Source organism: Emys orbicularis, chromosome 10, assembly GCF_028017835.1.
Source record: "Emys orbicularis isolate rEmyOrb1 chromosome 10, rEmyOrb1.hap1, whole genome shotgun sequence".
Taxonomy (NCBI): Eukaryota; Metazoa; Chordata; order Testudines; family Emydidae; genus Emys; species Emys orbicularis.
The window spans coordinates 90,763,423-90,791,381 of record NC_088692.1 but is presented as its reverse complement, the minus strand read 5'-3'; the positions used below and the strand labels follow the sequence as shown (position 1 = coordinate 90,791,381).

At 46.6% G+C, this 27,959-nt stretch overlaps 1 protein-coding gene across 1 annotated transcript in view; it reads left to right on the top strand.

The window, feature by feature from the left end:
- Positions 1–25,022, top strand: part of MAP1A (microtubule associated protein 1A) — a 113,822-nt gene extending 88,800 nt beyond the window's left edge. Inside the window, exons 3-7 of the mRNA XM_065412193.1 lie at positions 7,728–7,810; positions 8,681–8,821; positions 10,569–19,581; positions 23,528–23,760; positions 24,867–25,022. Of these exons, the coding sequence (XP_065268265.1) occupies positions 7,728–7,810; positions 8,681–8,821; positions 10,569–19,581; positions 23,528–23,760; positions 24,867–25,022 (9,626 nt within the window). The remainder of the gene's footprint in view (positions 1–7,727; positions 7,811–8,680; positions 8,822–10,568; positions 19,582–23,527; positions 23,761–24,866) is intronic.
- Positions 25,023–27,959: the final 2,937 nt, after the last annotated feature.

Genomic DNA, 27,959 nt, shown 5'->3' with positions numbered 1-27,959 from the left:
AACTTCAGAGAGACCTAGCCAAGTTGGGGGAATGGGCAATATGGTGACAGATGAAGTTAAAAATCAATAAATGTGAAGTAATTCACATTGGGAGGGTGGGGAAAATGAACTTCTCACGCACCTTACAGAGTTTTATATTAACTGTATCAGTTCAAGAGAGGGACCTGGGCAACACTGTAGACAGCTCTATGAAGACCTGCTAAGTGTGCAGCTGCAGTAGAAGAGCAAACAAGATGTTAGGATGCATAAGAAACAAGATGGAGAATAATGCAGAGACTCTTATAATGCCCTTATGTACCTTTATGGACTGGCCTCACCTGGATACTGAGTTCAGTTCTGGTCACACAATCTCAAAAAGGATGTAACAGAATTTGAGGAGGTTCAGAAAAGGGCTACAAGAATGATAACGGGCCTGGAGAAACTCTTATGAAGAGAGGTTAAAAAGATTGTGATTTGTTTACTTTGTCAAGGACACCAATAAAAGGGACATGATAAAAAATCTAAAATAAAGAATGGTTTAGAGAACGGAGATCAGGAGCTTCTCATCTCCTGATCTCATAACACAAGAACAAGGGGAAACTCATTGACATTGAAAGGTGGGGAATTTAAAACCGGTGGGGAATTTAAAACCACTAAAAGGAAATGCTATTTCATACAATGTGTAATTAGACATTGGACCTCACTGCCACATGACATTGTTGAGGACAAAAATTTAGCAAGAGTCGAGGAGGGGATGGATTAGGCAGTGTAGCCTATGGAATAGAGTGCTGGACTGGGATTTAGGAGACTTGCAGTCTATTCCTAACTCTCCCACTGGCCTGCTGGGTGACGGACAAATCACTTCAGCTCTCTTGAGTCTGACTTTTCCCGTCTGTGAAATGGGGACAGTGATATTGATCTGCTTTGTAAAACGCTTTGAGATATATTGATGGAAAGTGCTATATAAGAGCTAGGTGATATTATTATTATTTCTATTAATAACAAGACTGTCCAGAGTTGTCATAATTAATGCGAAGAACGAGAGTATTGAGAAGGAGACAAACCTCCTGTTTCAGGGCTAAAGTCAATCTCCACTATTAGGGGTTAGAATGAGACCTTCAGAAAGTAGACTGTCCCACATCTGCTATTGTGGGGTTCTTGCACCTTGCTTTGAGGTACCTGGTGGTGCTGGCTGATGCCCGAGATAGGATATTGGACCAAAGGTCTAACCCAGTGTGGTAATTCCTATGTATGACTGCACAGATCCTGTGATGATTATGGTAATACAGAACATACATGGAAGGTGCAAGATTAAGATTAAGCAATTGGAATTTTAACCTTAATGTTTCATAATATGCAGGGGAGAGGTTTGCATCTAATCTATAGTGTTTGTGAGTATCCTTTGACAGGGCCTAAAGAGCACAAAGCCATGATGGTGATGCTACTCTAATAATCGGTTCATTAATAATATTCTCCAGGTGACTGAGGGTGTGGCTCTCACCAGACTGAGACTGGTGTTCTGTGTACTGTAAACTCTTGACAGTGGGAGCCAGGCAGAGTAAGGGCCAAGTGCGATCACAGTGGGATCTTTCAGGCGTATCTCTCCCCTTCACCAGAGCACTCCTGTGGGACAAAGTACTGTGGGATTCATTCCATTAGCATAAATTACTCTTTCTGTAACCTCAGTTACTCAATTCTCTATTTCTGATTTAAATAATTTTCGACAGTAATAGTAAAGAACCCACCCCCCACCAGTGCATTTGAACCCTTTGCCTGTGCAGAAGAGGCCTGTGGAACTGGCTTCTTCTGAACAGATTCTACAGAGGGAGCTCTCTGTAGTGGGCCCTTCAGGTATGAGACCGACACACTCATATTCAAAGAGTCTTTGGGGTAACCTATATTTCCCTGAGCTGCCTTGGCCTTGGACCCACCAGGGATGTAGAGCTCAGGAAAGATCAAGAGGGAAAGGCTATGGATCCCAGTAGGTATTGTCAGTCTACAGCTTCTGAGGCTCATTTTCTACACTGGCTGCTCAATATGGGTATTAGTTTTCTAGGCCAGGCTCCCCCCTTTGGATATTGCTCTCCTTGGTGTTTTGATCCATCACCTCCTGGGCTCTGGGCCTTCAGAGAACAGGCAGACTGACTTTCTTCACCAGTCAGTATCTCACTTGGATATTTTGTTAGGATCTGCAGCTTCTGAGAGGGCCAACATGGGACGATTACATACTCTTCTGTGGCCTTTATTTGCAGAATTCCTAATTACAGGCAGCTGTGGGTTTCTGCTCTGCTTGGACTACAGCAAACTCCTGGTCACAGTATAACCCCAAAGGTGAGAAGTCAGAGTTTCTTGACACTGTTAGGGATGCAAGGTGGGTGAGGTAATAGATTTTATTGGGCCTACTTCTGTTGGTCAGAGAGACAAGCTTTCAAGCCACAGCGAGGTCTTCCTCAGGACCTGAAACACACAGGTTTCTTCTCTTGGTCCTATGATGTCACAGTTTTGCTGGAGGATCTAGACCCAATTTTAATTTTAGTTTTGTGTTATCTACATTTTTTCTTTTAGAACTGTTGTTCCTGAAGTTGACTGAGGTTTGCCCTTCAGTTTGAGGTAGTGCTGAAACTGACCTGGTTCTATTCCTCTCCAGGAATCCTTCTCATGACAGATTGGTATGGGATGAAGTCCAATCTCTTTTGGAAATGGAGACTATATAATTGGTGCTGGTGCTAGAAGCCTACTGCCTCTCAGAGCAGTGTAGTCCACACTTCAATTCTCACTATTGGGCCAGGATTATTACCTTTCAGGATGTATACTTCCGTATCAGCATGAGGCAGAAGCACAGGAAGAGCAGAGGGGACTCTCGGTCAGTGCAGAGTAATATGCTTAAAGCTAGCGGCAGCCACAGGTGTATTTGCTGAACAGCTGCTGTAGCAGCTACCAACCTTCATCATCAGGGCCTGCAGATGTCATTGTATTTGGCGACTGGCTTCTAACATCCTGAATGTATCAGGACATGATTCATGTTCTACAGATCATTTGTTCTCTGTTCAGCACACTTAGGTTAGAGTGAACGTAGGAAAATTGATCTTAGTGCCTATAAAAGGGCCCCCTTCTCTGAGGCCCCACCCCTGCTCGCTCTCCCCCACCCTCACTTTCACTGGGCTGGGGCAGGGGGTTGGGGTGTGTGTGTGCGGGGGTGAGGGCTCTGGCTGGGGGTGCGGGCTTTGGGGTGGGGCCAGGGATGAGGGGTTTAGAGTGCAGGAGAAGGCTCCAGGCTGGGGCAGGGTACAGTGTCCTGGAAGCGCTTACCGCAGCTCCCAGGAAGCGGCAGCCAGATCCCTGCAGCCCCTAGACGCATGGGCGGCCAGGGAGGCTCCATGTGCTGCCCTCGCCCCTGCAGATCCCATTGGTTGCGGTTCCTGGCCAATAGGAGCTGTGGAGCTGGCCCTCCGGGTGGGGGCAGCACACGGAGCCTCCATGGCTGCCTATGCGTCTAGGGGCTGCAGGGACCTGGCGGCCGCTTCCAGGAGCCACGTGGAGCTAGGGCAGGCAGGGAGCCTGCCTTAGCCCCAGGCCCCCGCTGTGCTGCCGACTGGACTTTCAATGAAAACCGGACGCCTGGCAACCCTACCCTTGGAAGAAGTGGTTTCAAATTCTAAGAGATAGTCTCTAAGACCATGCCTCAAGGTAGAGGCTCATCTTGTATTGCACAGGGAGCTTGCACTACTTGTGAACTGATTGGGACTGAGGGCTGTCTGGGTTGGTTTATACTCTTCTTCCTCTGATCCGAAGGAAGGCAGTGGAAGTTCTCATAGGACAACATTCTGTGATGATGATTTATCTGAAAAGAATGGGAGCGCGTAGTCTTCTCTCTGTCAACAAGCAACATATCTCTGGGGCTAGTGCATCCATAACAGGGTAATGCTTTCAACTTGCATTTTGGCTGGAAGGAAGAACACCCCAGCAGATATGAAGCACAAGATGCAATCAACATGAGTGGGCTACAAGAACCCTGTAATGATTTTTATTTTATTGGGTCAAATGGAGTGACTTGGATCTCTTTGCTCTGAGTCAGAATATATGTCTCATGTTGTACTCTAGGTTCCCAGTTTGATGTTAAGTGAGTATATTGCACCAGGGATATGAATAAGAACATAAGAACGGCCATACTAGGTCAGACCAAAGGTCCATCTAGCCCAGTATCCTGTCTTCCGACAGTGGCCAGTGCCAGGTGCCCCAGAGGGAATGAACAGAACAGGTAATCATCTAGTGATCCATCCCCTGTCGCCCATTCCCAGCTTCTGGCAAACAAAGGCTAGGGACACCATCCCTGCCCATCCTGGCTAATAGCCATTGATGGTCCTATCCTCCATGAATGTATCTAGTTCTTTTTTGAATACTGTCTGTCATTCCCCACGTCTCTCTTTCTTATTGCTAGTTCTCCAGAACTTTTGGCAGGAACTCAGCAGAGTGATTCTGGCTGCTCCAGTTGCTGACCAGGTGCAATTCTATTAGCCCCAGTTGCACTTGGTGCTTCTCCTGAGCATGGATCTCTTGCCTCTGCACTCAGATCAGAAAACTATTCATCTGAGAGCATGGTTACAGGGCTGTTAAAAGGGGATCCTTGTATTTCTCTGGGAAAGGCTCTTCTGTACTTGTAGAATCCTGTCTGTGAAATAGAAATGATGTAAGCATTCAAGAGCCTCTAGAGACGATTCCAGTCTCTTGTGCCTTTACCAGTCATTTTAGAATTTTCTTTCTCCTAGATGGATTGGAAGTTCTCCTGTCTGCCATCTTTGCTTCCATGTGCCTGTGCAGAGGGTCTGTCTCTTGTCATCCTTTCCAAGACAGTATATTAAAGGGCCACTGAATGTGTTTATTCAACATCATGACCCATGAATCTATGAGATGGAAATCTTGGTTCCCTCAATGCTTATCCTGTCTTTTGAGTCAATCTGCTATTGAGGCCAAGAACTTAACAGGACTCCAAGAAGGATCGGTCAGTTATATGAATAACAAGGATAATCAGAGTTATAACAGTAATGATTAAAAAAAAGCTTTGGAAGGGCTGTAACTGCTGCTGCTCCTGGGCCACAAGCTGACCTAACTAATAGCAGTAGGAGTAAACTGTCCCTGGGGCAGACTATCCCAGAACTGCCTGCTGCAGGATTTCTTCCTCTGAAGCAGCTGATCTTGGCTAAAGTCAGCAACAGGACATGTGGCTAGATGGTCCACTGGTTTGATGCAATCGGAGAACTGTGTTCTTTGTGTAATGGTCCCTATGTGTATTCGCATGCGCTCCATGGGCCTGAGTCCAGAAGATTTTTGCTAGCAGTGTCCACTGGTCCATACCTGTGCCCCACTCCTCATCATGTTCCAAACTGAGAGTATAAGGGGCAGCATGTACCGACTGCCTCTCCGGTTCCTTTCTGCCAACCATGGTCTGAGACAGCACCTCTTCAGTGTCTGTAGTGTTTGCTAGCTTCCGCTGCGTCAAACTGTAAATAGCTCTTAGATAATAGTTTTAGATAGTTTTTAGCAGTTGGGGCCAAGATCCCAGGATTCAAGAGCTGAATTTCCTGGGGTCTTCTCAGTCAACGACGACCATGTCAAATGCCTCTGCTGCCTCAGGGAAGCTCACAGCCCCTCAAAGTGCAGCATTTGCTGTTCTTTCCCAAGCCAAACCTGTCAAGCCTGTGAGTACAAGCTTCAGAAATTCTTAATAGCTTATGTTATGAGGCCCCAGTCTGATCCTGGTCCATCAGACCCACCCTCCCCCCAAACCCCCCCCCCAGTACATTCTGCAGAGAAACTGAGTAGCGCCCCTCCAAGCACAGTGATCTCTGGCTCCAGGGCTGATAGGAGTAGAACTAAGAACTTCTTCAAAAAAGGGGCAAGAGATGGATAGGAAACACTCTCCCAAGAACTGAGAGAAATCCCCCTCCATGTCCTCATCCAAGAAGAAGACCTCTTTGCCGACACCTTCCAAGTCAGGTGAGACATTGCATGTCAGGAGCTCACAAAGAACGTGGTACTAATCTCTTGGCTCTGAAGAGCAACAGCATCCCAAAACCAGTGTTATCTGCAGGAGCGGGACTGTCCCAAATACAGTGAAAGAGAAATGAAAGTGGACAGTTCCCACACTGATGGCACCATCACACCATGGTAAGGAGTTGTCGGTACCAAAGACCATCGTCATTGGTATTGCCAAAAAAAAAAAAAAAAAAAAAGGAGTTCATGCCCTCCCCTTGCGTCTGGGGATAGATACACTGCTTCTGAGGGCACTGCTAGCTCCTCAGGCCTGGAATCCCTGATTCTCTCATGGGAGATCTCCACACCAGCCGTCCAGCGCATGGGGGGGAAGGGAGAGTCACTCACGAGATCCTGGGTACCAACAGCACTCCCCATGGAGTCGGAAGTTTCGCTTTGTGGTGGCCATCACTTCAGCCAGAAGAGTAGGTGAGATTGGAGGCTCTTATGACTAATATACTTTACATGATCTTCCGTAGGGATTCCTAGTGATTATACCTGAAATTCACCCTCACAGTGACCTTGGAATTCCATCTAAATTAGACTATTTGCTTACTTGTCTTCTTCACAAAGATGCATGCCTCTGCTGAGGATAGCAAGCTGTTCTCTCTAGATGTGCAAGGATTGGCATTCTACCTGCAAAAGACCCTTTCAGAAATAGCCTAGATTATTTGTGTCCTTCACAGAATGTCAGAGGGGGTGCCCGCTCTCCTTCCCCTTTGCTGGCTCTCCAAGGGTTAATTAGCAGTCTAAAGATACTAGAGGAGTGTATGGTCCATGCTGACCCTTATGCCCTGGGTTTGGAGCACAAGGAGGAGTGGGGTGCAAGTACAGACCAATGGAACTGCTAACAAGAATCTTCCAGTCTTAGGTGCATGGAGCACATGGGCACCAGCAGTGAAATAGAGCTAGAGACTACATATCTCAAAGAACTCCAGATAACACCTAATTTAACCTTGGTAAATCACACTGAGCTACAGAGGATGAGGGAAATTAATCCCGCCTGCTAACTTCAGCATGTGCTCTGCCCCACTCTGGAACAAATTGGCTAGGGAGGTTGTGGGTTCTCTGTCATTGGAGGTTTTTAAGAGCAGGTTAGACAAACACCTGTCAGAGATGGGCTAGATAATACTTAGTCCTGCCTCAGTGTGGTGGGTCAGGACTAGCTGCTCTATCAAGCTCCCTTCTCGTCTTACATTCTATGATTCTAAGTCAGACTGTGAGTCAGAAAACTTCCTGAGAATGACAAAAAATTCCCCTCAAGGACTGCATTGTCCCCAGTGAAGGGCAAGCACAGTTGAGTCAGCTCCCATTAGTTAGCTCTCAGAGCCCCATAGCAACCACAACTTGGCTACCTTCCCAAGCTACATCTCCCTGGCAACTGCACTGAAACTAGATAACAACATGAGTGGGCAGGTGAGGCCCCAGTGCTGGCTGGCATTTTATGAGCATAGGGGAGAGCCCACACAGGCTACAGTGTTGGGCTCTGGGGTGGCAACCTGTGCTGGGCCAGACCAAGGCTGGTTTGTTTTTGTGTGGAAAGGGCATGACCCTGGCCTGTTAGAAGCTGAGTTAAACTACACCCTTGAACATGACATGAGGCCTTGGAACCAAGGGGAAGGGGAAAGTCTGCAGCAAAGTGACGCACTAGGGGCAGAGCTGTTGGCAAAACCCCATCAGGCTTTTTCCTCCCTTCTATTCCCCTTGTCTCTCCTTAGGCCAAAGGACCCTTCATCACCGGAGTGAGACTCTGGAGACAGTGATCTTGGTAAATCCCAATGTGGACAGCATCGCTTCTGAGGTAAGGACCAAGAATGGCCTCTTGCAATGGGACGACACCGGCATTTTCTCCACATCAGCTGTTCTGCCTATGCTGACCCAAGCGCAGCCAAAGCATTAGCTCATTAATAGAGCATTTCCCACCCTTCGTGAGCAGTTTTCCCAGACTTGGTGTGCAGCCAGCAGAATTATTTCCAGGCTGTGTTCCCGGTGTGCTTACCCAGCAGGAAGATCCATGCTGCACCCATTGCCATATGTTCCAGGTTATTTCTAGATAAAGGAACACATGCCAGTGCCATGCCACACCTTAACCCTGTGGAAGAATGCTAATTCCTGGGAACTGCCTAATTTCTAGAGCCTTTGTGAAGCTCTTCTACCAGGAAGGAGGGAGGGCTTCAGCCAGTGAGAGACGGTGGAGCTGGATGGGATTCCTGAATGGAGCAAGCTTTGTCAACACCCTGCTGCTGGAAACTTCTCCTTATCCCTGGCCTCTGTTGATTCTTGTCCCAAAGAGAGGCTGAGGATTGGGAGCAAGGGTATGCAGCTGCTTTGGAGGTGGGGTTTGCAAAAGGGCTTCCGGAACATGTGTACTTAACTCCCTTGTGCTTTTTTGAAAAGCCCAGCCTGGCTTGGAGCTGGGTGAGGCAGGCAGCAGAGGCATCTTTGAGTGCTTCTGTCTCTACAAGCAACCAGCCTTTATGTAGAAAAGCCCTGCTTTGACCAGCTACTTGGGCCTGAACTCTTAGCATGACTTAGCCATATTACTGCTCTAGACCAGAGACCAGACTCTCTGGATTCTGTCACTGGTTGAGACTGTGGAACTGATGAGAAACCCAGAGAACCATAGAACTCCAAACCTGAGCATTGACAACTTTCTGTCTTACGGTAACAGGTCCGATCGCTGGTGTGTGATTCATCTGCCCACAAACTACTGCTCCTGTGTGGTCAGAGCTCAGACCAAGAAGGAGACCTGATCCTGCAAACTGGGACCTTCACTTATCAGAAATTTGCTGAGATAATTGCAGATCCAGAGGTGAGTATGAATAATAATCCAGGGATTCACCTCCAACTGGCAGAGACCAGGGGGCCTGGGCTCCATTTCCAGCGCACAGATGCCCTGGCATGCTGGTCAGAAACCTAGCTCTCGATTCTCCTAGTTCTTGAACTAAATTACTATAGGGCGTTGGGCAAGTCACTGGTCAAAATTTTCCAAAGTGACTAGTGATTTGGGGGTGCTTTAATTTTTGGGTGCCCAGTTTGCGACACCTTAGGGTTGCCTGATTTCCAGAAGTCAGGTGATCTGACTTTTCTGAAAATCAGGTCCCTTTAAGGTATCTCAGCTTGGGCACTCAAATATTGAAGCCACCACAATCATGTGCCACCTTGGAAAATGTGGCCCTCTTCCTTAGTTTTACTGTTTATCCAGTGAATGTAATATATATACACACTCACTCTACAGTTTGGGAGAGTTAATTAGTGTGTGTATAAAGCTTTGAGATCTTTGGATAATTAGAAATGCAATGTAGTATTTATTTAGCTGTATTCTAGTTCCTCTCTAAAAAATTCTCATTGCCACTCAGATACACTATTTTGTGTCTTTGACGGTTTCAAGCCCTGCTCCAGATGTCTCTGGTCTGGCTACAATATTCACTAAGCACTAGGGCCCACATTTTCAAAATTGTATGCACACGATTTGAATGTGCATTTGTGGTAGTGAGACATTCAGCTAACTGGCTAGGATGGTAGGTTGACCGCCTGGACACAATCACTGTAATTGCATGTCTAGGCCTGGAAATCTGGATTTCAGCGTTTATTTTTCTCAATATATTCTCTTGGTTTTCTCAACTTGACTATTTGCTTCCATTCCTTCATGGGGCCACATTGTCAAGACATCAGCTGAGTAAGGTCTCTTTAGGCAAAAGCACCCCATGCAAAATATTATCACTAACATTCATAAAATGTAAGCTGTTTAATTTTTAATATGACTTTAGTCAATATATTTGCATATCTGCATAGTTCTAAGGACTCCTGAAACAGATATTAACTCTCGTCTCTATATTTTTAATCAGATGATAGATCCCCACACTTGCCAAATCAGCAATGGGGTCCCAGCCTTTTAAAATCTGGGTCAGGCAAGACAATGAATCTGAGTAGAAAAGAAAATCCCAGAGTCAAGGAACTAAAGTTTCAATAACTAGGAAACTGGGAAATTACTCGAAGAAGAAGATGGGATAATGGCCAGCCAGTGAGAGTTGATAGGAAACCACGAGTGTGTGCTTTGGAAAGAGTGGGGCTGAGGGAGAGGATTCCCAGACCAATAGGAAACAGTTGCTTTTTCACACCCCATGATTAGGGGCAGATTGTGCCCTTGTTGGCAGGGGGAAGAGGACAAGGAGGCCCCTCCCTTTGTGTCTCTGCTCTGCATGAGAGCCAGTCAGACTTGCAGTCCTGACATTAAGGAAGCAAAAGAGCTCATCCTGGCTCGGCCCCCCCCTCAGTAGCATTAGGCTTTGAAAGAGAGAGAGCAAGGCCCAGGCTCTGGCCCATACCTCACATTGGACAAAGTTGGCCCAACAGCTGCATTTTCAGGGGCCTGCTAGAGGCATTGTGCCTGTCTGAAGGAGTGATGCAGCTCGGCATTGCCCTCTGTCATGGCCTCTTTTGTAATATGTCAGTGGAGTCCTTAATGGTCCCACATTAATCGTTGCTTTAAAAAAAATTAAATGCTGCAATGTCTCACTACTGTGTCTGACTGTGATTGTCCTTGTCTGTCTCAATAGGTTGCCCAGCTTCTCAGCAACACTGATCCAGATAACAAGGCCTCCCTCACTGTGTCCTGTTTGGGAGAGGGAGACTGGAGCAACCTTGGACATCCCCAGTTCCAGCAGCTTATTAATCTGAAACTGAACCCTGACCCAGTTCTGCCTGAGATGGATGGGGTCTCTGAGTTTGCAGAGTACGTCTCTGAGACTGTGGATGTGCCAACTCCATTTGATCTTCTGGAACCTCCCACTTCTGGAGGCTTTCTGAAACTGTCTAAGCCCTGCTGCTACATATTCCCCGGTGGGAGAGGGGACTCTGCTCTGTTTGCTGTCAATGGATTTAACATCCTAGTGGATGGTGGCTCTGAGAGGAAATCCTGCTTTTGGAAGCTGGTCAGGCATCTGGACAGAATTGACTCCATTCTCCTGACCCACATTGGGGCAGACAACCTACCTGGCATTAATGGGCTTCTGCAGAGGAAGATTGCTGAGCAGGATGAGGAGCAATCTCAGGGCTCCACCAACTACAGTGACTGGATGAAGAACCTCATCTCTCCAGAACTTGGGGTTGTTTTTTTTAATGTTCCTGAAAAGCTTAAGATGCCTGAATCATCCATGAAAGTCAAGAGAAGCATTGAAGAGGCTTGCCTGACGTTGCAGTACCTGAATAAACTCGGCATTAAATCAGAGCCCCTCTACAGGGTGGTGAGCAACACCATCGAGCCCATTACTCTGTTCCACAAGATGGGGGTTGGTAAGTTGGACATGTACATTCTGAATCCTGTCAAGGACAGTAAGGAGATGCAGTTTCTAATGCAGAAATGGGCTGGGAATAGCAAAGCAAAGACTGGCATCATTCTAGCAAATGGGAAAGAAGGTGAGATTTCTGTCCCCTATCTGACCTCCATCACAGCCCTGGTGGTTTGGCTGCCAGCAAGCCCAACAGAAAAAATAGTAAGAGTTTTGTTTCCTGGAAATGCTCCACAAAATAAAATATTGGAAGGTCTTGAGAAGCTCAAGCATCTGGATTTTCTGAGGTACCCAGTAGCTACTCAGAAGGATATGTCTTCTGGCCTACCTCCACCTTCTCTGAAGCCGACCAAGATTAAACAGCGAACTGACAGCAAAGAGAGTCTGAAATCTTCCCCCAAGCCAGTTGCAACAAAGCAGGCCAGAAAAGAAGAGGCAAGTGAGGATGGGGCTAAGGAGATAAAACCAGAGATCGTAAAGGAGGCCAGAACTGAGAAAAAAGTGAAAGAACATACTGAGAAAATTCCTGAGAAACCTGCTAAACCTGAAAAGATAAAGACAGAATCAAGTGATGCCCTCAAAGCTGAGAAAAGGAAACTAACCAAAGACAAGATTGGCAAGAAGCACCTCAAAGAGAAAGTGTCTAAACTGGATGAGAAGAAGGACAAAGAAAAGAAAGAGATTAAGAAAGAGAGAAAGGACTTTAAAAAAGATGATGGAAAGAAAGAAGAAAAAAAAGATTCAAAGAAAGAAGCCAAACCAGACCTGAAAAGAATTTCTAAACCAGACTTAAAACCGTTTACCCCAGAAGTGCGGAAAACATTATACAAGGCAAAAGTTCCAGGTAGAATCAAAACTGAGAAAACCCGAGTCAAAGCTGAAAAGGAAGCACCTTTGGAACAGAAGATGTCACCAGTGCAGAAGAGACCTGTACAGCAAGAGCCAGGAATGGCTGACATGGCTGAGCAGAGATTAGTCCTGTCTTCACCAGAGGACCTGACCAAGGACTTTGAGGAGCTGAATCATGAAGAGAAGGTGGAGCTGCAGGTGGCTCAGGAAATGACTGATATTGAAGCAAGTGATGCAGTCATGAGAGGACCTGAAACTGAAGGAAAGAGGGTCCCTGTGATGACTGCTCAGGGTCACCTTGATGAAGCTCTAATTTTGGAAGAGAACATCGTGATGAAGATGACTCCTCTAGATTCCCCAGATGAGAGAATCATCACTATTGATAGGGAAGGAGAGTTGCCATGTGAGGAAAAGCCAGTCCATCAGCTGGAGGTGAGAGCAGGACAGGCTGAAACATTTGAGGATGAAGGAGCAGCCCTGGAGGAACCTCTTGAGATGGGAGAGTTTGCAGAAAAAGCTGAAAGAAAGGAGGAAGCCAAGCTACTACCAGAGGTTCACAAAGATGAGAGAGGGCAGGTACCAACACACACAGAAGCAGCAGCAAGAGAAGCTCAGACCCCAGAACTCAAAGAGAAGGAAGAAGAGCAGAAAATATCTTTGGACAGAAAGCAGAGGGAAGGAGAAATGAAGACTTGTGAAAAGTACATTGAGGGGATGGATACAGGTGAGGAAAGTGAGAAGGAAAAGAGAGAGGATGTGATAGAAAAGGCAGAACTGGAAGAAACAGAAGAACAGTACACAGAGGAAAAGGACGTGAAGACTAAAGAGTTCTATCAGCTACACCAGGATGAGGAGAAGGGCACAAAATTCACTGCTAAAGAAAAGAAAAGAGAGTTCAGTGAGGAAATCGGTGAGAAAAGTAAGTTACTTGAAAAGGAAGTAACTAAGGAGGAGTCCTACCTGAGAAGTGCACCTGTCCCCCCAGGCGCCACAGCAGAACACATTTCATACATCCAGGATGAAACCATCCCTGGCTACTCAGAGACTGAACAGACCATTTCTGATGAGGAAATACATGACGAACAGGAAGAGAGGATCCCACACTTGAAGTATGATGTTAGTGCATATGATATTTCTGTGCCTGATCACCCAGGCTCTTTTGAAGCAGTACATGGTATCCAAGCTACCTCCACTACTGATATTGCTGCCAAGGGCTACATCAGCCAAGAATCTGAAATCCTTGTGTATCCTACAAGCATTGTAGCAGCCCCACTGGCTGAAGAGGAGCATGTGTCCTCTGCCACGTCTGTTACAGAATGTGACAAGCTTTCCTCTTTTGCCACTTCAGTAGCAGAAGATCAGTCTGTTGCATCCATAACAGCTCCACAAACAGAAGAGACTGGCAAAAGCTCGTTACTTCTGGACACAGTAAACAGCATCCCCTCCTCTCGGACTGAAGCCACCCAAGGCCTAGACTATGTGCCCTCTGCTGGCACAATCTCTCCAACATCCTCCTTAGAGGAGGACAAATGCTTTAAATCTCCACCTTCTGAAGACTTCCAGGCGTTAGCAGAAGGAGAGAGAAAATTCAAAGCTCATAAGAAGGGCCTGCAAGAAGAGGCTGAAGAGGAGGAAGAAGAGGAAGAAGAAGATGAGACTCCAAATATTGAGATGCCTGAGAAACTCAGAGGGCATTATGGTGCCCAGCTGTTTACTCAACAAGGGCACCTGGCTGATGTTTTAATTGAATCCCGCACAGACGCGTCCATGTTGCTATTATCCACAGAGGAAACACAGCTTTCCCAGGTAGACTCCAGTTCTGGAGAAGCTGAGGAACGATGCATAAGTCCTGATGATAGCACAGTCAAGATGGCATCTCCAACACAATCTGGCCCCACTAGTGCTGGACACACACCTTTCCATCAGTCCCCTGTGGAAGAGAAACTGGAAACTGTAGAAGCGGAGTTATTTGAAAATGCTTCTGTAAAGAAAGGCGAAGGACAAACTTCTGGTGTAGAAAAAGGAGCAGAGAGCGAATTTGAACCACTTAAAAAAGCTGAGGCACCTGTGGCTAACGATATCCCTGAAAAAGAATTGCCTTCTGTTATACAGGAGAAGCCTGGCTTAGCTAGCAAAGTGCTACTGCCTATGGAGTACATGTTTCCCAGAAATGAAAAGCAGGAACTGCCCATTGGAAAGGAACAGCTGCTACACATTTCTTATCACAAACAGGAAACCATTGAAATTAGTGAAAAGGATGATTCCAAACTGTACATTCCCAGCACTGACATTATTTCAAAGCCAGAAAAGGAGGCGGAGTTTAAAGAAACTGAAATGACGCAAGACGTTTCACTAGAATTTGCAAAATACACAGCTAAAGAGCCAGTTTCAACCAAAGAAATATCTCCCAAAAATGCTGAGGTTCCACAACAAAGCCAACTTGAAAGTGATAAATCTTCACAAATTTCCATTAAAGAAATATCTCCAGATGATTCCAAATCACTTTCTTTTGGAGAAGAAAGTCTTTGTAAAGAACAATCTTCAGATATTTCCATTAGAGAAGCTTCTCCAGAAGAAGAGAAACCACTATATTTCACAGGCCATACCTTAGAAAAAGAAAAATCTACTCACATTTTCATTAAAGACATTTCTCCAGAAGACACCAAATCAATTTCTTTCACTGAAGAGAGTCCTGGTAAGGAAACATCTCCAGACATTTTCATTAAAGGAACTTCTCCAGAAGACATCAAGTCTCTTACTTTTACAGAAAAGAGCCCTGATAAAGAAACATTTCTAGCCACATCCACTAATGAATTCTCCCCAGAAGCTGTCATACCCCTGCATTTCATGCAGCAGAAACCAGCTACAAGTGAAAAATCAATGGAAACTCCTGCCAAAGATATCATTAAAGAAAAACCAAAATTCCCTCTTTGCCCAGAACACAGCCCAACTAAAGATATGCTACCCACAGACATTTCTTCTGCGGAAATATCTCCAGAAGATACCAGATTGTTTTCTTTAACTGAAATGAGCCTGGCCAGGGAAAAAGCTTTAGAAATGTGCTCTCAAGAAACTTTTCCAGATGTGAAGTTCTTACACTTCACAGAACCCAGACGAATTCAGGATAAAGAGTCCTCAGACATTTGCTCTGAAGATGTCAAATCTTGTGATTTCATGGAAGAGACACAAACTAAAGAAGAAAAATCTCCAGAAATGGAAGATATTTATATGAAAAATCTAAATTATGAGAAGAAAGTGTGGTTTCCAGAGGAGATGGAAGAGAGAAGAAGTAAGGAAAGCCAACAGAAGTATGATAAGGAAAGAGAGAGCACTTTTTTGGATGAGGTTCAGGAATATGAAAAAAAATCTTCTCTTACCATAACAGAAGAGGAAAAGATTATATATTCTATGGCATATGAAGGTTATGCCTCGGAAACAGTAGAGAAGAAAACTTCAGACTCTGAATATGGATATTTCCAGGAAGAAAATGCCCCCCGGCAGGTAGGCTATCTGCCTAAGAAGGAAGATTATCTTTGTCATGGTGAAGACAAGCCTGTACCTCAAGAAACAGAAGCTGGACATTTCAAAGTAGATTCCGCAGAAGCACAAGAATTTGCACTGCGGGAGGACAAAGGACTTTCACTGGAAGCAAATAAAATGGAAATAGCCCCTACTGAGATCACGTCTTCTGAAAAATCAGAAGTAGTTAGAGCAACCCCATCTTCTCAGCCTGTCTGTATAGAAGAAAAACAGGTCAAACCATCAAGTGCAGCAAAAGGAAGGGAAGAATCATTGTTCCCATCTAAACAAGATTACTCCTACTTGGATCATGAGGAGAAAATAGTCCTGGATCTATATGCTAAATCATTAGACCGAGCACTGACAGTATCTCCTCTGCCTGCATCATCTAGTGCTCTAGAAAAGGAGGTGGACACAAGTACACGAGAACTAGAAAAACATTTCATGACAGACCAAAGCAAACCAGTTTTGCAGGCTGAAGTTCTGCAGGGGGCCACAGTGGAGATATCAGATGCTGATGCTTTGAACCAAGAAACATCAGACTCTAAATACATGCTAGACATAGAGCAGAATGCTGAAAGCAAATCCACTGAGGCTCATGATGATCCTAGAGGAAGCAAAGAGCAGAGTGCATCAGCATTTGCTCTTCTGTACTCTACAAGCCCAGCAGAATATGAATATGTAGCAGCTTCCCAAAAAGACAGTGATGCAGCGTCAGAGGACAGCATGCACTCTTTTTCAGGACCATATCATCCCAAAAGCAGCAGTGACATCATAGGCCATTCTGAGGACATGGGTTCTTTCAGCCAAGTGGAATATCATTCAGAGTCTTGCACTCAAACCTCTTCCAGTCCTTCTGAGAAAGAGGTCTGTGCATCCACAGGAGATGACCATGCTAAACAGCTAGAGCAGGAAGAAAGGGAACCAACTCCCTACCCTGATGAGAGGACTTTCCAGTATGCTGACATCTATGAACAGGTAGTTGTGTCTGGAGTTGGGCTTCCGAGCCTTATCCTGAAGGATGTGGACAACCTAGGTCACCCTGATAAGGAAAAGCTGGAGCCTACACTTGTGGCCTCTAGGACAAAGAAAGTATCTGTGTCTCAGAAACAGCTACTTTATCACATCTCTGCAAAAGAAGAAGAGTCCTGCCTCTACACCTCTGCTGAAAAGGAGCTGTCATCCCCAACTTCCCCCAAAGATAAAGTGGATTCTTCCTTTGCGTACACAGACATACATGAAAGATATTCACCCCTGGCAGAGTCAGATAAGCATGGGATGCCCAGTGACTTGAGATTCAAGGAAATGCAGGAAGGACAGAATGGGCTGAGCTCATCAACTGCCACACCAAAAGAACCATACTTGACCCTGCCTCCTTCCTCTCCTGGAAGCAGTGGGTGCACTCCTCCTACACACACCATAGATGCATTTTATCAAGAAAAAAGAGCTCCTTACATTGAAGCTGCTCATCCAGATGAAAACATAATTTCTATCAGCCAGGAGCAGAGATCTCTGTCACCAATAGAGCCTCAGCCCAAAGACTTATACTACGAGAAAGCAGGACGAGGAGAAGAGAGCACCAGTGACTCAGAGTTAGAAAAAGGTGCAAAGGAGAAATCTGAAAAGGAGTCCAAATTGCCCAGCCCTCCCCAAGCACCAGAAAAAGTCAGTGAGGAGGAAGTGTATGCAGACATTTCAGTAATGGAGATGGCCCAGGTATCAGAGCTGCTTCACCAGGACAAGCACCAAGAGTCTCATTTGTCAACATCAGTTGCCTCCTCCCCTTGTGATCCAATGCAGAAAGAGGAACTTGGAGTTGAGAAAACTGAAACAGCAACAGTTATAGAGGCAGGTACTGCTAGGTACAGTACCCTGACAGATACATGCAGAGATGTTTGGGCATCAGAAATGTCCTATTCAAGCCAAATTTCTTTGCAACAGGGAAAAGATGCTGAAAAGTCCCCAAAGGAAGCACCCTTTCTAGTAACAGATTATCACCATGCAGAGATTGCTTCTGAGGGCTATGACAAAGACAAAGATATTTGCTTAAAGTCTACTGCTAAGTATGTGAAAGAGGAACATCAAAAGGGTCTGGCACTGCAAAGTAAAGAAATGGATTTCTCTTCATCTGGGTTTGAATTTTCCTCTCTAGAAAAACATGAGCCATCCATTGTGTTTAGACATGAGATATCCTCATCAGACCACTTAGGGGACAAATCTCTTATTTTAAAATTTCCTGATGCTTTGCCCTCAGACCAGGGGAAGAAAGATGAGTACCTGGAGGTTTCTAAAAAAGATACCAGTGTAGATTCATCTTCCCTTAGCTTTTCACCACTGAGCCCATATAAAGAAGACAAGTTGTTCTCTGGGGCTGTGGAAAGAGAAGTTGCATCCCAACAGCAGGCAAAAGATGACTGTCCCAGACTCTCTGAGGATGCCTCACCTGAAGCCACTACCCCTGTGAGACAGACGACAGCAGAAAGCTTCTACTCCCACATGCTTTCTACATACGCAGGAGCAGAGCCAGACACCAGGAGCCTGTGGGATGTGTCTCCATTGATTCCAGCTGATTCTGTCAAAACATATCCAGCTGAAACTGAAGGGTTTGTGTCTGTTGAGAACCGTGGTTCTGCATTCACATGTGATGTGGATAACACGCTGCCATGCAGAACTGAGTGCCGAAGTACACTGATGTCACCACTGTCCACAGAAAAACAAAAGCAAAGTTGTGCAGCCAGCCCAGAACAACACTCATCTGTCACTGAAATGCTTATGGCAGTGACCTCACTTCCTGATGTATTGACATCATTTCCTCCTCATCAGCAAGAAGCAGCAGCCACAGCCAATGGCCCAACAGAAGTGAGCACAAGTCCGCAAGCTTTCCGAAGTGTGCAGAGTGCAGCAGAGGTGAAAGATGAGAAAGCATTTCCTGATTCTGACTGGACTGTGTCACCATCCTTGGGGGAAGAGGATATGGCTAGGCAGAGCCGGCCTTCTTCACTGATGTCCCCTGAGCATACCTTCCAGCCCTTTTTTCCAGCGGCACAAAGGGGAGGAAGAACTGAGGACCACGGAGATGCTTCCCATGAGGGAGAGCCATGTTTAGGAGCCAGCTCTGACAATAGGCAGAAGTTCTCTTCCTGTGAATATAAACAGAGGAAGGGTGAGCTGTCTCCATCATTCATCAACCCAAGTCCTCATGACCTCTCTGAAGACAGTGACCTCTCACAGGATGAAGGTCATCCTTCAGTGAAGGGGAGGCCACACCACATTACTGGTAGCCATGTACAAGCCACGATGGTAGAGGAAACCCCTCCCACATCAGTGAGTGACTCTGGAACCTCCCAGTCCGACTCTGATGTCCCTCCAGAGACAGAGGAATGTCCATCCATCACAGCCGATGCTGTCATGGACTCAGATGAAGATGCAGATTTCCTCCCAGTAGACAAAGCTGTGGGTACTTCGCATCATGGCAGCACAAGGTCTAGCCATGATCCGCAACCTGTTCCAATGATAGATCCCCATCCTCATCCCCCTCATCCAGATGTCTGCATGGTAGACCCTGAAATGCTGGTAAATGAGCAAAATGTGAGCAGAACTGATAAAATATCCAAAAAAGATCTGAAAGAAAAGAGCAAAGGAGTGAGGAAGCCTTTGAGTAAACCCAAATCATCATCGCCTGCCCGGAAACTAGATGTCAAAGGGAAGTGGTCTCCCACACCTGTGAAACAGCCATTAGACAGGTCTCCAAAATCTACCACTGCAAAAAAAGAGCGAGATGGAGGAGAGAAGCAGTCAAAACCACGTACCCAATTAGTGCAGCCCTCTCACATAGAAGAGAAGGATGAGTTATCCCGTAGCAGTCACAGCAACCTGGGCAAGACCCTTGTTAATGGCATCAAAACAAACCCTGGTAAGAAATCCCTCCCCAAAGGAGAATTCTCTTTTACTTAAACAATAAGCAAAGCACTAACTAAAATGTAAGCATTTGCTGCACCATTCAGGGCACTGAGTGGCAGTTAATGGGCACTTCCTAGCAAGTCAGAGTGAATTTGCAAGTGCTGAGGGATTGTGATAGGCAATGATTTAAAAAAAATGCAGGGAAAGTCAGTAGCAATGAAGCCAAACATCTGGTAATTTAAACCCTTTATGTTTAGATTCTGTTATACACACAGGGAGTATGTTCCCCACAGGGTGATCAGTAGTTGGAATTCTCTGGTCTCAGAGGGACTAGCAGAACCCACCTTACTACAATATTAACAGTGGGATAAGACACCTAACTATGGTGGCTGTTACTACATTCTCCAGGGTTGAACTGATCATGACACTAGGAGTTCATTTGGGTGCAGAGATGTTGCCTTCCCTCTATAACTATGAACAGAGACTAGATAGGAGTATCCGCCACAATTAATTCCTGAAATTACAGGGGGGAGCTGAGTAGTATAGGACCTTGGTCATCCTGGCGTCTCCTCCCACAGTGGAAGATGCCAGATTGACTGACAGTCTTGGAGACTGAAATCCTCTCTGTATCCCCGGAAGAGGTGCAGTGTAGAGGCAAGCTTCCCCCACACACTACTCCCTGCCACTGTGTCTCAGTCCTGCTCGGAGGAGCCAGTTTAAGCAGTTGAGAGGGAAATTTAGTCTCCATGGTCCATGCAGCCCTTGGGCACTCTGCTAAGAGTGCCATCATGGAGGCCAACTGTTGTTATTAGTTGTATTAGGGTAGTGCCCAGGAGCCCCCGTCATGGACCAGGATCCCAGCACGCTAGGTGCTGTACAAACACAGAACATGTAGATGGTCCCTGCCCCAAAGCGCTTACAATTTAAGTATAAAACAAGCAACATCCGCTGGATACAAACAGTTGGGGGGAGGGGGCCAAGGAAACAAACATTATTGGTCACCATGATGGGCAGTGGTCTCAGTACACCAGCGGCCAAACCACTGTCAAGATTTTTGTAGAAATCCTGGCACAGGAGAGTTTTGAGGGGGCATTTGAAGGTAGCTCATGGGGCAGTTTTATGGCTGTTTATGGCTAGTGCCTCCCAAGCATGAGGGGCAGCAAGGGAGGAAGCATAAAGATGTTTGCAAATTTAACAAGTGGGTGATGGCGGCTAGCATCCTGGACCCATTGGAGGCAGGAGTCAACATCTTGCTAGCGAATAAGCACTGCTAGGTAGGGCGGGGCTACGCCATAAAGGGCCTTAGCTTATGTTTGACGCAATAGAGACGGGAGCCAATGGAAGGAATCCAAAGAGAGGGGTGACATGGGAAAAGTGACAGACTAAGGAAGAGGTCTCTGCAGTGGCAGGCTGAATGGCTGTGAGTGGGGCAAGAGTTATTTAACCATCGCCAGCGAGAGGGAGGCGCAGTAATCGTGACAGAAGATAAGCATCTGGACGACAGTTGTTAGCTGTGTGACTAGATAAGGCTGTAGCTCAGTGATGTTATAGAGAAAGAATCCGCAAAATTGAGACCTAGCCTGAATGTGAGGTCCTGGAGCGATGACATCCAAACATGATGCCCGGGTTATGAACCTGCGTGACAGGCAGGATCATGGTGGTGTCCTCAGTGATCGAGATAGTAAGTAGCCGGAAGGGTTTGGGGTGGAAGATCGGGAGCTCTGTTTTAGCCATGTTGCGCTTGAACTGATGGCTAGACATCCCCAAGAGATGTCAGGTCACAGGCTGAGATTTTAGAGTGGCCAAATAGAGACAGGTCAGGAGTAGAGGTGGCTCTGTGAGTCATCCACATAGGGATCGGAGTTGAAGTTGTACAAGCAGATGAGATTATCCAGAGATAAGGCGTAGAGGGAGAAGGGAAGGGCACCAAGCACAGAGCCCTGTGGAACACCAACGGAAAACTGGAGAGGGGGCTGAGGAGGCTCCTCTGAAGGACATGGTAAAGGAGCAATTAGAGAACTAGGAGAGGACAGAGTCACAGAAGCCAAGGGAAGACAAGCGGTCAAGAAGAGCCTGGTTATGGTGTTGACGGCAGCTGACAGATGATGGTGGATGAGGATAGAGCACTGGTTCTGAGCTGTGACTGGGCAGAGAGCATTAGAGGCTCTGCCAAAAGTGTTTTAGTGGCGTGCAGGGAGTGGAAACTGGATTGGAAAGCATCTGAGCTGGAATTGGAGGGGAGGCGCTATAACCAGTGCATTTGTAAGAATACAAAAACAGCCATATTAGGTCAGCCCAATGGTCCATCTAGCCCCGTATCCTGTCTTCCAACAATGGCCAGTGCCAGATGCTTCAGTGAGAATAAACAGAACAGGGCAATTTATTGAGTGATCCCTCCCTGTCGTCCAGTCCCAGCTTCTGGCAGTCAGAGGTTCAATGAGCTGAAGGGGGGCGGGAAGGGAGATAGGGTGGCAGCTGGAGAGGCCGGTTGGGTCAGGCTTAGGGTTTTTGTTTTTTCAAGGTGGGAGAGACTAAAGCATGTTTGTATTGTGAGGGGAAAAGAGCCGGAGGAGCGTAAGGGAGGGAGGTGTGTGGGGATCAGAGATAAGATGGGCTGGAATCACTGGGGCAAATGAGGTTAGACAAGGAGAGCAAGAGAGAAACGTGATGGGGAGAAGGAGGAAAGACTTGTAGGAGGGGAGGGGGAAGATCAGGCAAACGAAGGGGAGGGGATAAGGTTATGTCATTAGGTGGCTTTGGAGAGATGGACACTTGCCCACTAGAAGGTGTAATGAGCCACCAGGCCATCAAATGCCTAGCCAAGAGTGATGTCAGCCAGCTTCACATGTGCAGGCTAGAAGGGACAGATTCTGTACCCACTGTACATTCCCTGAGCTATTTGTCTCTTGTTAATGCTGGTGTTTAGCCTGGCTGCTGCCATGAATTGGCTATGGAAAGAAAATTAGGAGTACAGATTATACTGTATGTGGGGAGGGCAAATGGGGGCAGAGGTTTTTGTTTTTTTTATTGTGCCTCTTCATTTCTTTCTTCCCTTTCAGACTTTTTTTTTTTTAATTGACAGAACAGTTCATGTATCAGCCCAAACACCACAGGAACTTTAGAGTTAAAGGCCTAAGAGACATATGGAAGAAAATATGTTTTTGTGTGTGTGTAAATACATGCACATGCTGTATTCACATACTTGGGTGTACTCACATATTTCCTAGTGTCTACATAGATGATACTGCCTGTGTATATGTCTACAATGTGTGTTTGCACATGGTTGGCAGTGTGCATTTGGCTATGTGTCTGTACTAGTATGGGCATGGCTGTGTGAATGCATGTATTCACATATCTCCATGTTCAGGTCCTTGTCTAAATGTGTGTATGACTCTATGCCTCTGCGCTTGGGAACATCTCTCACCCAATGACTGAAGGATGCAGAAATGATGACGGGAAATGCGGAAGGAGCAGAAATATTGATGAGGAACGTGAGCCAGTCATCAGAAAGAACTGCTAGGACTCATTAAGAGCCAGGCAGGAGGTCCCGGAGATGTTACTGTAGATTCCGAGGGCTGTCAGATAAAGGACATCAGGACATATTGCTATAGCCAAGATAGGTTAAGAAACCGAAACTGGGGCTATTTAACCAGATAGTGACTGGGCTAATGACTCTGCCAAAGCTAATAAAGGGGAATTTGGTTCCCTTCTGCAGCAAAGGCCATGCTGGACCTGATCCTAAAGCTGCTCAATCAGGCACTAAAGAATTGCAGACCTTTCCCTTTCTCACCCGGTTTCTGTGCTACTGCTGGGACAGACCATCCACTTTTGTTTCTTCTCAGTAGCAGAGAGAAGGAGCCAACCCAGACCCTTTAACTTAGTCTCTGCAGCTGCAGGAAATCTTCCTGCATTCCAGATGCTTCAGGGTTTTGTTAGCCCCTGATTTCTCTTTTCCAAAGTTTCCTGTAGCCCCAAAAGCAGTCTCTCTGTGCTCCCTGGACCCCCTGTCTATGTGGACCTGGCCTACATCCCCAACCACTGCAGTGGGAAGAACACAGACCTGGAGTTCTTCAAGCGGGTCCGAGCTTCATACTATGTTGTGAGTGGCAATGATCCAGTCAATGGGGAGCCCAGCCGTGCGGTACTGGATGCACTTCTGGAAGGAAAGTCCCAGTGGGGTGAGAACTTGCAGGTAAGTGACTTAAATCCCCAGGAATGTGTGATGTTCACTCTATCATGGAATTCTAGGGAGAATGTGCCTATTACAATACTGATCCACAGTGCAAAAAATCTCACATTATGGTGCACTAGAGGGAAGCAAATGGGACTGGGACTCTCTCACTGTACAGTGTTAGGCACCAGGCACTGAAATCTCAGGAGCCTCTCTTCCTTCCCTGCCATTGGTGGTCTGGTTTGTCAGTAGCCTAGGGGCAGGAGGACAATGTAGCCTGAGGAATGAGGAGACAAGGTGGGGGATACAGTCTCTTTCCTTATCATGAGATTCATGCACTTAAAGATCACTCACTCCTCCTGCCTCTGCAGCAGGAAACAGAAATTGTCCTCTGGCAGAAACCAGCTGGAAAGTAAACCCTAAGACAGCAGAGTAGCCCACTAACGTGGTATCAGGGACAGGGTCACCCACCCCACTTCCTGCCCTGGCAGTGTTGAAATCACATTTCTAAAGCTGTTCTGATAATAACTTCCTATTAGCTCCTTTAAACCATCAACAACTATTCCTTATAATACCCACCTTTCCCTACAAGGTTTCAGTGAGAGCCTGGGTAGTGCCTGTTCCTACAGGCAGGGCTAGAGCAGAGCGTGCATTTGTCCAAACTGCTTTGCTAGATACCGCATCCTCAAATGCCAGGGCTTTTGAGCTGACATGTTCTGCACCTGGGTAGGGTGACACACAGGCTGTGTGGCACTTTCCGGTCATTCCACGGCCATTACTGGAGCCCTTGTGAACACAGATTTGCTGCTACTTTGCTGCTATTGCCCAACTCATTCTCCAGCACAGCTTCTCCCCACCCTCATTTAACTTTCTGTTCTCCTTTGTCTTATTATTATTATTTATGTTGTGGTAGTGCCTGTGCCTCAACAGGCCGGGACCCCCTTGGGCTGGATGCTGCACAGAGAGATGGTACAGAGGCCGTTATAATTTAAAAGACAATTATGGAAAAACCAGCAGGCAAGGCCATGAGGACAGAGTAACGGTTATAGGATTGTGTGGGCACGATTTGTTGGTGCACTAAACCAGAGAGTAGCAGTGCTGTCAGTTTTCTCTTTTGGCTTTTCCAGGTGACACTGATTCCAACACATGACACTGAGGTGACACGAGAATGGTACCAACAAACCCATGAGAAACAGCAGGAGCTGAACATCATGGTGCTAGCGAGCAGCAGCACTGTAGTGATGCAGGATGAATCTTTCCCAGCCTGCAAAATTGAGTTCTGAATCTCCCAGCCACACCTGGCTCTCATCCCTCGATGCTGTCCACCACCATGCAGCACTCAGACAGAGATACCATCTCATCACAGTCCAGTTCTTCTCTTCTGGTTTAGTCTATATGTGGTTCCCATTTGCCAGAAGATCCAGGACTCATCCAGCTCAACACTGGATGCTTTGAAAGAGGAGCCAGGGGGTCTCTAAGATTCTATGCTGAACTGAGAGGTCATGCAAGGAGCAGTACCAGGCCAGGGCCAGCTTCTCTTTCCCTGGTTTATTTTGCTGCCTGTATAGTCGCTGTAGAATAATTTGGCTGCCTTGATGCTGCGAGCACTTGCTCTCCTACCCTTGCCCTGGTTGCACTGCCACTTGGCTTGTAGCACCCTGAAATGTTTCCTTTGGCCTGTAGCTCTGCGGCTGCATGAAGATAGTTGTGATGGTCACAGTGTGGGAGAGAGACTGTGAAATAGAGGAAAAGGGGAGTGAGAGAGGAGCGAAGGGATTCTGGTGTCAGTATTCTGAAATAACCTGACAAAAAGAGAAGGCCATTCCTCCAGCTCTCAGAACATGAGGCATGCTAGGAAAAGAGAACTGGACTCCAACTACACATTGCTGCGTTTGTCTAATTCCAGAGGCTTCTGCCCTGAGTTGTTGGACACCCATTGCTAGGTTACCCATTCATCTTTTTTGCCATGGTTGAGGAGCTGTGATGAAGAATAATTTGGCTTGGTGGAGCGTTGGCTTGTCATTCTTAGCTACAAAGAGCACATTCCTAATCTGCTAACCTCAGCTTCGCACTTGTAAAGTGATTAACATTGTACTTCTGAGCATCAGCAGTGTGACTGCAGCAGTCATCGAGGGACTGTCACGTGAACGGTCCCCGTCAGAAGGGTATCCAAACGCACAACCCCCAACTCACCTAAACAGAAGGGCTCAAGACAACGCTGGCCGCTGCTGGTCCAGGATTTGCCTAAGAACTGTTGTGTCCTATGAACCAAAGGCTTTCTTGAGGGGGAAGAGGAGGGATATGGAACTGAGGCAGCAGGGATGCAGGCAAGGAAGCACACTGTAGACAGTTCTGCCAGCAGTGGAGAGGCAATTTGTTGCATTGGTCTGATCACTGTGCAGCTTATCAGTGTCCTGACAGGACGGTAATCTCCCTGCCTACATGTGGGAGCCCTGACTCCTTAGTGGTACAGTCAGGCAGCTTGCTGCTCACAAGTGAGGGTGTCAAGAAGCTGGGGAAATGAGGAGACTGCTTTGGGGGGGGCTAGAGACCCCTCCAGAAACCCTTTTGAAATATTATCTTAATGGTTTCTCCAGTGTTACTTCCCTGCTGCTTCGAAAGGAACATGAGTGCGCCCTTTCGAGCACAGAATGGGCCAGCACGGCGAGCAATTGTCCGGGTCTTGCTCTCTCATAGCCATCGTAACAGATTCTTGCTATTATGGCATGGGCGCGCCATTGCTGCTGAGTAATGAATTAGAGCAGTATATAAGCTATGGTGGAAAAGCCCTTTCAGGCTCCAGGCTCAGCTCATGCGATTATGAAGGGCCATAAACGTGAGGCAGTGGAAGTGGCTGCTCAAGCACTAGTGCTCAGCTGCTCTGTCACTGATGGGTCTTTGCAGAGCCAAGGCAGGCTGCTCATGGCACCAGGGAGGATGTTTTTTAGCAAGACAGAGACACGAGGCAGTTGGGGGGGGGGGGAGGCTATAAAATAAAAAGGCTGTGATGAAAATCTTGGCCCACAGCCCAAAACATGTGTTGTGTCAGTGCCAGTACTTGGCATTGGGCCCAGCTCGGGGGGGGGGGGGGGGAATGGGGGAGGGGCCCAGGTCCTTATGCTGTGCTTGGCAGGGACATGCTAATCTGTGCCACTAGCTAACTAGCAGTTCCCGGGCAGCTGGTGTAGAGAAAATGCTGCCTGAAAAACCTGCTGCTAGAGGACTAAAATGGGATTTCTATGGAAATGATTTATTTTGCCATCTAATTTATATATTTATTTTTGGTGTTAAGCTGCATTTTGTATGGAGTTAATATTTTAATTTATACATGTTAACATGGCGCCATGTGCTTTTGTGGGATCTCATTGTGAATACTCAGATGCTGCAATTTAAAGAACAGAAAGACCATAGAGAAATGAACAAAGTATCACTGGCAGCCGCAGGGGTCTCCACACAGGCTACAAAGCAGGGTCGATGTATCTAAAGCCCAGCACCTGCAGGGAAAAGGAGCTGAGGCCGAATGGCACAGCTGGCCCTTTAGCTACAGCCCTTGTTTTGAGTGTTAGATTCTTGCTTGGGGATTTATTAAATTCCTGCATTGTATTTTCTTGTTTTTTTTAAACTAGTTGGTCCAAAGTGTGTCTGCCAGGAAAATAAATATCAGAGGGGTAGCCGTGTTAGTCTGAATCTGTAAAAAGCAACAGAGGGTCCTGTGGCACCTTTAAGACTAACAGAAGTATTGGGAGCATAAGCTTTCGTGGGTAAGAACCTCACTTCTTCAGATGCAAGTCACCTCTTGCATCTGAAGTGAAGTTCTTACCCACGAAAGCTTATGCTCCCAATACTTCTGTTAGTCTTAAAGGTGCCACAGGACCCTCTGTTGCTTTTTACAGGAGAATAAATGTTATTCTCTGTAAACTGATTGAGTCAGTATGTATGAATGTCAGCTATGACAGCCAATCACAGGCAGGCAGTGCTACAGATCCAACCTGTTTTTCCATTGGCCTCTTTTCTGTCTTTGGGCTTTTCACTTTAGGTCATTCAAGAAGTCAGTTAGCCCAGTTTACCTGTGCTTGGCTGTCAGCCAACTCCTGGTGCCTGGAGGCCTAGCACACTCAGCGCTGGGTTTTAAGAGGGAACAAATCGTGCATGCTCAGCTACTGCGGCCATTTCCTCAGCAGAGTGTCTAGGCAGAACAAGTTAATGCACTAACTTTAGAT